Source organism: Entamoeba invadens, assembly GCF_000330505.1.
Source record: "Entamoeba invadens IP1 unplaced genomic scaffold scaff_1105074725313, whole genome shotgun sequence".
Lineage (NCBI taxonomy): Eukaryota > Evosea > Mastigamoebida > Endamoebidae > Entamoeba > Entamoeba invadens.
Window position 1 is genome coordinate 303212 of NW_004440263.1, and position 11407 is coordinate 314618.

The 11407-nt window shown below is 31.3% G+C and overlaps 2 protein-coding genes across 2 annotated transcripts; one reads left to right on the top strand and one right to left on the bottom strand.

The window, feature by feature from the left end:
* Positions 1-2271, bottom strand: EIN_476330 (tyrosine kinase, putative; the record flags this gene model as incomplete). The annotated part of the gene is made up of 1 exon (XM_004255634.1): positions 1-2271. A coding segment is annotated over one exon (2271 nt), but the record flags the coding sequence as incomplete, so codon positions are not given.
* A 7449-nt stretch (positions 2272-9720) lies between these two features.
* On the top strand, positions 9721-11278 carry EIN_476340 (hypothetical protein; the record flags this gene model as incomplete). Its single annotated transcript, XM_004255635.1, has 2 exons — positions 9721-10065; positions 10190-11278. The coding sequence occupies 2 exons, from the start codon at positions 9721-9723 to the stop codon at positions 11276-11278; spliced, it is 1434 nt and encodes a 477-aa protein (XP_004255683.1).
* Between the last annotated feature and the right edge of the window lie 129 nt (positions 11279-11407).

The window sequence follows — 11407 nt, forward strand, 5'->3', positions numbered from 1 at the left end:
GTTTTGGTCATCAATGTCCATTGCAGAAATGCCGATGTTGTCACTCACTGATGTCGTGCACAACATCTTAATCTTGAACGTGACTGGAATAGCTGTCGATGGCTTCAGTGTTGCGCTCTTTGGTTCTATTTCAAGGTCATACTTATGACTTGGTGTGTAGTGGAACTCAAAGTAGTATTGACTCTTCGACATGTTAGCAAGGTTGATCGTTTCCGTGTATTCCGTGTCAACAACAGCCTTTGCTTTCTGCAACCCAAATGTCAATTCCCATTTGTCAGTCTTCAACGGGAACTTTTCATTGTCTGCACCAAGAAGAAGAAGTTCCAAGTCACTGCCGACGTGGAACGGCTTGATTGCTGCTGTCTCGGCTTTGACACTCTTTGCGCGTCGCCACCAAATTATTGCGATGATTGCAATGAATATCAGCACAATGATAATAACACCAACAACAACAAGTGGGATGATCAACGCCCAGTTTGTCTTCGAGCATGAAATTCCTCCAGCATCAATATTATACCCCTCAACACATGTAACACATTTCTCACCACTGCACGCAGCACAATTCTTTAATTCGCTGCACGCCTTGCATTTCCCGTCATTCACATATTCTTGTTCAGTTCGACACCCGGTACATACAGGGTACCCAACTGTGAGATCGTTACTGTCAGTCTGCTTGAACGTACAAGTCGAACACTCTTCAGGACAAACAGTGCAATTGTATTGTGAAGGATCATCTCGGTTGATATAATACCCATCTTTACACGTTTCACACCCGTTGACACCAGCGTCGCAAGTCATGTTGATTTCAGTTTGTGGTCGGCAGATATGTTCCACATTTTCTTGCGATTGTTCGGCTTTTGAGAGGTAGTATTCCGAATTACACGACAAACAGGATGTGCTCACTTTACATGTTCCACACGATTTATCGCATTGGATACATTCCTGGGAATCTCCACCACGAATGAAGAACCCATTCTTACACTCTGTGCAATACCCCATTTCAGTTTTCACACAAGTCTCGCCCATTGGGGTGCACTCATAGTACTCAACATCAGTTACACCATCTTCAGCCTTCTCTGTCGTTTTATTTAAGACGTAATCAGAAGTACATGCAGAACAGTGATAATCCTTCCCTTCACACAGTTTACAGTGATTTGTGCATGGTTGACAAGTTTGCGAGTTTGGCGGTACAAAATATCCCGTTGTGTTTTGTCCTTCCGCAGTGCTCAAATCGTTAATACACTCTTTGCATCCGGCTTGATCAACCAAATTGCAGTGTGGATCTTTCTTAATACAGTTGGTTGTTCCATTTTCGAAATAAAAGTCTTCTTTACACGACAAACAGTGTGTACTTTCACTCACACAATTCCCACAAGATTCATCACAAATTCGACAAACCAAGGTTGTGTCGAAGAAATAGTGTGATTCGCATTCTAAGCACCCATACGTTGTACTTCCCTCTTTGCAGTGTAATTCCCCCTTCTCTACACACTGCCCATTGTTCATCACAAATCCATCGGAACAAATACTGCAATAATTCTTTCCTTCCGAGTTCTTATAACACACATCGCAGTTATTATCACATGGTACACAATTACCAGCTTCAAGTCGATACCCAGTCTCACACAACTCGCAGTGGTCCTCTTTAAGTCCTTCAGTGGTGCAGTGCTGTATCTCTATGCACTTGTCGGGCGTTTCTATTGTTGGAGTTCCTTGCTTTTGTAACAACTTTCCGTTGGTGCACTGGTAGCAATTGTACTCCTCGGTACACAACTGGCAGTTTGTGAAACACTTCTGACAACTTTTTAAAGTGATGTTGAAGTATGTCCCTGCCTGACATCTGCCACATTGTTCATTGTTTGATGCGATGTTACAGTCGATACACGTCTTTTCATCAGTGGAAAGATAGAGCTGAGTGTCGTTTCTTAAAGACGCATCAATTGTTGTGTCATCTAAGGTGTTTCCGCACTGGTAACAATACTCACTGTTACAATAGTTACACCCAGGGCCACATCTGACGCACTGATTGCCTTGAAGGTAGTACCGAACTTTACAACGAATGCACGCACCACCATCGTTGGCCTCGCAATTGGTGTCTGTGGTTGCTAACTCACAAACCAAAGAAGGTATTCCCGTTTCAATATTGTCGACAAGTTTAAGGTAATAGCCATCGTTACACTCAACACAGTGGTTGTCGGATATTCGCGTCTTGCAATTGTCTTGGGCTTGGAGACTTTGGAACAAACAAAAGGTGATTAACAAAGTGATCATTATACTTTTTTTGTTCGTTTTGTTTTTATAGGGTTAGCTTCGATTTCCCGATTCTGCCGATTATACTCGTGTATTATTATTATTAAGGAAAAAAAAGTAACTATTCTGTGTTAGTTTCTTGATTTTTATTTTTACCTTAAAAGCAATTCGAAGGTCATTGATCTATTTTTGGACGCATTTTAAAGATGGTTTTGATGATTTACATTGTGAAGTATTATGCCTTTTTTTTATCTAAATTAAACACTTAAAATTTTGTTTGATAACAAAAACCGACGTTCTGGGAATTATTAAAATAAAACCAATAACACCATTTTTTATTAAGAAAAAAAATAATTGGTCATTGGGCAGTAATTATAATCATCTCGGTTTTAATTTGGTACTTTCACAAAAATTATAAATATTAATATAAAATAATTATATAATTAATTATTAATTGAATATAAAAAAATGAAGTTTAATTTGCCGACAACCCAAAACCGCTTTTTTTAAAAGTTTTTTAAAAATTTGTCCCAAAACTGTTTAAATAATTTTGAAATATTATTAGGTGATTTTCCCGAAAAAATAGATAAAAATAAATAATGTAAAATTATAATTATTGAATTATTTTTTATTTTTTACTAGGATTTATCTGTCACAGCGCTACAGAACCCATTAGAGTCATTCAAACAACGTTGTCCCATGGTTCGGGAAATTTTTCTTTTTTAAAAAATAAGACTGAAAAGCTGTTTTTTTGCGGCAAAAAAAATTTTGGTAAAGATTATTTTTATAAACACTCAAATAATCGGGACATTAGGTGATAATGAATAATTATACAAAAAATGAATCCACATTTAAAGGGGGGCTAAAAAACCGCTTCTTTTGAAAAATCGCTTCTTTTTTTTATGGTAAAAATAATAAAAATGTTATTTATTTTGTCTTTTTTGTTATTGTTTTTTCGTTTACAAAAAGAAAAAATAACAACGACAACAACATTGCCAAAGCTCTTAAGAATATTTTAGAAGGAAAATCAATTATTTCTTATTTTATTGGGGAAAAAACATCATAATTTAGCCACAGGTTATGTGTTCTTTCAGGAAAGTTACGAAAACAATGACGAAAAACAAATCATAAATAGACTACAATTACAAAACATGTTCAAGTTATTTTTAACTTTTTTACAAACTATTAAAATATAATAAAAACAATTAAAACAAATTAATTGAATGAGTCTAACGCAGCTTTCACCGCTTCTATATGATGCATATGGACTGCCCAGTTAGATTCAATTAAATAAGGAAAGTCGCTTTGGTCTTGATTTGTTTTGAAGTTGTAACGTATTGAACACAACACGTTTTTGGCACAAAATGTTAAAACACATTTTTTTATCTGTTATTGTCAAAACCATCCACGCACTCTTTCCTCTCCTCACCATGTCAAATCAACACTCTTTCGCCATAATTTATTTCACCTCTTCATTTGTTCACATATATTAATATTAGTTTTATAAGTTTAAATACTTATTTTTGAAAAGACGAATTATTTAACAATCAAAAGTAGTTTTGAATTTTATTATCAAAAATCCCATATTTTTGTATTAAAGAAAGGCTCGTTTATTAAAGTTTGTAATATTGATGTTTCCATCACAGAATTTAAAATTGTAAACAACCACTTTTTTAAATTAAAAACAACACATTGTTTAAAAGGAAACAATTTGTGAATTGCGATAAAACAGATAATTGTTTTTCAAATTAATTTGTTAAAATAATTTTTATTATTTATATTTATTATTAAAAAAACAAAAGACTAAAATACAGATTTCAATAATACGATATTTTTTAATTAAATAACTAAAATAAATTAGATGTTATAAAAACAAATCATTTTGTGGATAAAATAAATTATATCTCTATTAATATCACTTCTAATTTTTAACATTTCAATTATTTTTGTTAATTTTTATCGCAAAGTTTCTTATAAAATAATTATAAAAAACAATTTATAAAAAAACTCCATAAAATTAAATTATTGATAGAATTAATTAAACCAATACCATCTCAAATTAAAAATGTTTAAGAATCATTCTCATTGTCGACTTTTCGAGGTTTCTTCCCTTTGTTGACTTTCTTTTTGGTTTCCTTTGAGACTCTATCGAGTCGCTCTTTTTCAAGACGGCGCTTTTTTATTTGAGTGTTTTCAAGAGAAATACGTTTGGGTTATTTTGTTTCTTTTGGGGTCCCCATCTTTCCCAAGAATTTAGAGGCTTCTCTTGCTGAATTTATTTCAATTCTTATAACACCATGAATCAAATCGGATGGGTTATAATTAGGATTGATTTTTAAAGCTTTTTCTATTTCCTCTTGTGTTGGTTTTTTCACAGCCACTGTGATTCCAGCCTGAGAAAATGCGCTTGTAACATTGTCCCCATTTGCAACCACTTCCCAAGAATAGAGAATTTCTTTAATTCTTTCTTCTTCTGAAAGGTTCACAAAACCTTTCAAAAGATTTTTAAAATAGGGAGAATCCATTTTTAGAATATTTCCGACTTTGTGCTCAAATTTCCCCTCTTTTACTTTTAACTCAAATTTGTGCTGTATCAACCCATTTTTGTTTTGTAAAAACACCTTTTCTATCCCAAAAATTCCCAAGTCTAAAGGCTGACACAGATGAGAACTATGGGCAACTTCTTTGATCATTTCGACGTGATTTTCTAAAAATAGATCTTCTATTTGTTTAGAAAAGTGACCAGAGAATCCATCGAGAATTAAGTATGCTTTCGTATCCGATCTGACTCCCATTTGCTCTCTTTTTGCCTTAATTGTTGGGAAAAAGACTCTTTTTAGCCAAAGCGTGTAAAGGTCTGTTGTCAGCATACCAGATTGTTGTGTTCTAATAATAGCTCTTCCACTTAAAATAGCAAGCTTGGTGTCTAACAAGGATAAACGTTTTGTTACCACAAGTGGAGTAAGTTTTGTTCCATCAACACAAATGCAACAAAGTAAACTAATTCTGGCTTTATCCCGATCCACTTCGGTATAAACATGCTCTCCCAACTCAACAGATGCATAAACAATTTGTTGAGTGACGTCTACCCATTGAGCAAAACCAACTTCGTCTAAATTAAAAACCAATTCGAAACGTACCCCATCAAGTTTTTTCTTTAAGTCGGAATAATAGGACATAATTGACTCTGGTTTAACTTCTGCCCTATTTTTTTCCATTACAAATGCCATTTTTTCTCTAAACCTTCAATGTGTCCGACAATTTGATGCAATTGCCTCCTCTCTATTTTTTCCCGAAATTTTGCTTAATAAATAAGCCAGCACCCAAAGAAGAAGAACTCCCCACATTTTTAATTTCAGCTTGAATTTTTTTAATTTCTAAATCTGTTAGCTTTCTTGGTCGTCCTTTTTCGGGTTTTTGTCCTGTTTTCATTTCTTTTATAATTTTAGAAATTTGTGTTTTAACTCCATGAGATTTCATTGTCCCGAAAAAAAGCTCCAAAGAGACCAAAAATGAAAGATTGTTTGTTTTGAGCGATTCTGAAATATCGGACGGAAGTTTAAAAAACAAAAACGGATCGTATCTCTAAAAGAATGAAAATTGAGCCAAATTACATTTTTTTCTAAATTTTTAAACTTTTCAAAAGTGTCTGGACATGTTTTGAGATATTCAATGAGGCCTAAACTATTTGGAATTTTAGGACCTGCAAGGTGGAGGCTTTTAACCTTTTCCGAGCTCAGTTTATAAGGTTGTTTAATACCAGAAGATGCCATAAGTTTATAAAGATTATGTTTGGTCGAATTATATATCACATGATGTTTTAAGGATTCTGATAAATATTTAAAATGTAATTATTTAAATTATAATGTATAGTTTTATTGTTGGCATACATCACTTTTTTTATCTGAACTTACTCATAATTGTATGTAGTATACCTGGGTTATCAAATGGGGTTTTAAGCTCAATCAACTTATTGGATTGATGTGTTGTTATTGATTAGACTTGCTGCAAACAATTTAAGTATTGATATATTTAATGAACGAATGTTTTGTGTGTGTTGGATTTGTTTTTTATTGAATAGATTAATTTAATTACTTAAATACAATTGATTGTTTTTATTTAAAAAAACTATTTACATTCTATTAATAAATAATAATCATTCTGATATTTTTTAGTAAATATAGTTATATATTTATTGTTCTTTGGTTATATCATTTCGTTACTTTAATTAAAGAATCTATAAAACATAAAACGCATGTTTTGATTTGGATCGATATAAATGAAAGCCACAACACAATTCATTTAACTGTCAAGTAGATAAGAGTATACAACCAAATTGATTCTTCGATGAATCGAATTTATTAACAACTATAATTGAATAATTGTTAATATTCGTAATTGTGTTGTATGTTCACTATTGGGGCAATGATGAAGTTCAGAAACCAATTTTTTCTTTTCTCTTCCTATCTTTAATTTCATCCCTTTGTGAATTAATTTAATTATATTTTAATTTAATTAACGATAAAAAATCATTTTTTATCCTATAATAAACACCAAATTAACACCATGAGTGCTTGATGAAACACTGTGTACATAATTAATAAAAACTATTTTTGTCTTTCGGGCAACAATTAACTGTGTCATTGTATCATTATTCATTTAAAAACTATCATCTTTTGGTTACATGTTGAAAGAATACAACCTCTTTCTTCAACAATTATTATACCCAAATTGATAAATACATTTTTGGGCAACATAATTGAATGGACAATAAAACCGATACCTTTACCATCTTGGCTTTATATAACTTAAAAATATAACCAATTTTTTTACAATGCCATATTATTTTTTGTGATTTTGCTCGAGGTTTTAAAACCGCCTCCCTTCTTTTTAGTGTAAACTTGCCAATAAATTACATGTATTTTGGTATTTAAAAGTAAATTATGCCACATTTTTGAAACTTTTATTCAAGTTAATTTTATCAGCAAAATATTGTTTTTTGTTGCCAATTTGTTAAAAATTGTAGTATAAAACACGGATTTTTTTTGATTTTTTTACCAATAAGAAATGTTGCCGACTTTGGAGATACCATGCACTATCTTCTTCGTTTTATTATTATTTTCTCTTCTCGGCGTATAAAACCGATACCTTACCAAATTAAAAATGAACAACACTAAAATAATACCAAAAAGACTGGTTTTGTAAAATAATTGAAAAGTTTTTAAATTTTTTCAAAAAACACAGAAAAAATATATCGGCATCCAAGCGTCTTAAAAACCGCTTCCATCATTTTGTCCTTTAAATTTTATTGAAAATTACCATATTTATTGTTTTGCTTCGTTTTTGGTCATAATTTATTAAAAAATTGTTCACACACTTGAAGATGCATCGTACATACAATACTCAACATGAACTTGAATAAGAGTTGGGAATGGGTAATTCAAACATCTTCACTTGGAACTTGCCAATATAAATTATTTTAATTTGGTCATAAAACGCACTTTTGATTAATTGAGGAATAAATTTGTAGGGGTGATGGAAAAAAGGTGCATTTATCTTCTGATACAAAAATGTGGGTATATAATTATAAAATATGATCAAACTCTGTTAGAACATTAAATTTTATTCTTGAGTATGTTTATAACCACCACGCGTATCATCGATTATACTCTTAAAAAACAATGAAAAAAATTAGAGGAAAATAAAGGGGGTGTGAAAAAAAGGTGCACTCATAGGTTCAAGATTTATTAGTATTTGTATTTCAACAAAAAATCGAAAAAGAGTTTGAAAAACAATTCAAAATAATTTTTGGTGTGTAACATTTTATTTTCGTTTTTATGTAATTAATTGTCCTCAAAATAAACTTTTGCTTGCTACTTTTAATAGTCTCGGTTTATGGCTTCGGCAAACTTTGCTTTTTTATGTAATAAAAAATTTTCACAAAAAAATAAAAAGGCTACTTTCATTTTGTAAAATATTGTTTGAATAAAAAACCCTGAATTTTTTCTTTTTATTGTTGAAACGGGAAAAAAATAAACTATAAATTTAATTATAATTAAATTAACAAAAAACTATTTTTTTTTGAAAGAATCTGTTTTTAAGCGGAAGCGGTTTTTTTATCCCCCCTTTAGCAAATGTTTTTATTAGTAATTAACATTTAAATAGTAATTAACGTTTTTATATGTTATATGAACACACCAAAAAAAATAAAAACAATTAACGAATTAATTATCGATTATTTAAAAAAATATAAAGATGAAAAAGTTATTGTCAAAAACATCAAATTGAAACTAAATAATAAAATTATGTTTAATCACAGTCAACTTACTTTATTTATTTCTGAGAGAGATTTCAGTTTTTGTTATATCAGAGCGTTATTCAAAGATGTGAATTTTTCTTTTTGTATTCAACATCACAAATGGATGCTCGCAGAGAGCGAAAAAGACCATTCATCTTACAAAGACAACAAAAATATACACCATCGTAATTTGTTGATCAATGATTTAGACCGTGCGGCAATCGCTGCTTTTAAAGAAGCGAGTGATTCATCACAGGAAGTGTATATTTATTCAAAAGTGAACACGCAAATAAAAATTTCCAAATCAGATGTTTTTAAAAGCTTTTTTTGATGGGCCCGCGAAGATGAGAAAGTACAGTAAAAGATTCAACAAATTCGACAATAAGTTTCTGGGTGAACAAGAAACAAAAATATCCATTGAAGAAAAAAAATATATTTTCAGACAGATTCCTGAAACCACAACAGAAGATGAACTTGAAAGTTCTGAAGATGATATCGATTATTTACTTGTTAATGAATTGTTAAAAGCTGAAAGAGTCGTTGAAGAACACGAAAAAGCTATTAATACATTAGATAACGATGTAAATATAGATGAAGAAGTACTTGTTCAAAATATTGAATTATTTAAATGTGTACCAGAAGACCAAAAAAGTAAAATACTTAAAGAACTTACATTATTTCAAGGTGGAGATTTTCTAAAATACAATAAAATTGATTTTGAAGAACTAAACATTGACTCGGCTTTTGAGTTAATAAGAAAATTTTCATATGATTCTGATAACAAATTTGTTTTGGAGAAATACATTATGGCATTTGATTATTTTTTCAGAAAGCAAAAAAATGTTACTAATAACAAAATGTTAAAAAGTATAAAAGTCATGCAAAGAAAAGTGTGTGATTATGTAATGAATGGTGAAGTTGTTAAATCTAGAATGAGTGAAGAACAAGTTAGAGTTGTAAAGCGTTGTACGCTTCTTAGCCATGCAACATTTAGCAGAGACACTCTTGAAGACGCGAAAAAATTGGCAGTAAATGTAAGAACAGTAAAAGATCAAGTTTTTACGTTAAATGCAACAAAAAAAGAAAAAATCAAAAATGAAAAAAGTTGGTATAAATGTCTCGCGATTTCAGTGGACTCAACAACAAAGGGGGATCAGGAAATAATATGTGTTATGCTCAGAATAGTCAAGGGAAGAAGTTGCTATTCAATGTACTTAGTACTTAAACAGTTTAAAGGCAATAGTGACCCGAAAACTCTTGCTAAGTGGATTGTGGAGAAGATACAAAAACTAGGATTGAACACTTACCGAATAGTCAACTGCACCACAGATGGGGCTGCAACGTGTTCTGGTCTTGACAATGGAATAACAGTGGAAATGAACGCTTTGATTAATGTTGAAGACCCAACAAATCTTTTATTAATTGATTGTGAAATGAAAAATTTCTGGTGTTCAGCTCATAGAGTTAATTTGATGGGCGAATCACTCGAAAAAGATATCGACATCAAAATGGTGAAAGTTTTCGTTCAATGGTTATGTCGGAAAAAGACTTGCTGATTATTGTGACAGTTGCAGTGTTGGACATGAGTTCCGAACAACTTATTCTGCGACACGATGGTGCTACATTTACAAAAATTTGAAGGACATAACAGACAATTATGATGATGTCAGCAATTATATTATCAAACCTGAAGTGCTCGAATCAATCACCACGGAGTTTGAAAAGAATGGAATCGTGATTTTTCAAAAAGGAGCAATAAGGCTGAAACCAAAGAAAAAGTATGAAACAGATATCGTAAACAATGATGTTGACACTCAATATGAAAGAAGTGATGATGCAGAAGAGGCCGAATCTGATGATATGGCATCAGTTTCTTTCAAATTGAACAACCCAGAAATCAAAGCTATCTTTTATAAATCAAAGGAATTCTTCAAAATATTGTTTAATCTAGTCTCATTGTTACAAGAAGCCAACTGCTTGCTTTTTGAATACATTGAGAGAATGGAAATATTTGCTCGGTATGTTGACGTTTTACTCGAAGAGATAAAGACTGGAAATTGGAGTGAATTCAGAGAAATCAAAGAGATGTTGGAAACGGGAGACGTTTTCATGTCGAGATTATTCAAAAGATTGAAGGCTCAAGTGTATCTAAGATTCCATCAACTTTCACACTCGGCAAACATGTTACATGCCAGAAGGTATATCAATTATGATGAAGGAACTGTGGATGACCAGGCTTTCAGAGAAAACGACAACCATTTATTTTATATGGAGTTAGTTGACTTGTTTTATTGTCCTGACGAGATGGCAAAAACATCTGATATTCCCAGTTATATTCTAAAGGATAATAAAATATTGGATGAATCCTTTGAGATTGAAATAGCAACGCTTGCAGAGTATATGTGGCAAAGAACACAGAAAGAGCTTGATAAAATGTATAAAAATGTCAAAGAATCGAAGTGTGAACTTCATTGTAAGATGAAAAGAACCACTAGATATCCATTATGTTTATCTCTCTTAAATATTTATAACATTTTGGTGTCATTAAATTTGGTCAATCTAATGAGTGTTGTTCATATTTTGGTCTGTGTCTATCCAACAACTGTTGATATTGAAAGATTTTTTTTTTCTAAACTACGTCAAATGCAAGCACAGAACATGTTACTAAAAACTGCGTATGAAAGACTGTATTATTGTTTGGATAACGATGTTTGTTATTTGACTTTTTGATACATTAAACAATTGTTGTTTGTGTTTTTTTTTATTATAAGTATTAATTCAACTTAGATTATAATAATTATTATAATGTTTATAACTAAAAATGTAAATACCCATAAATTAAGTTATTTCAATGATATA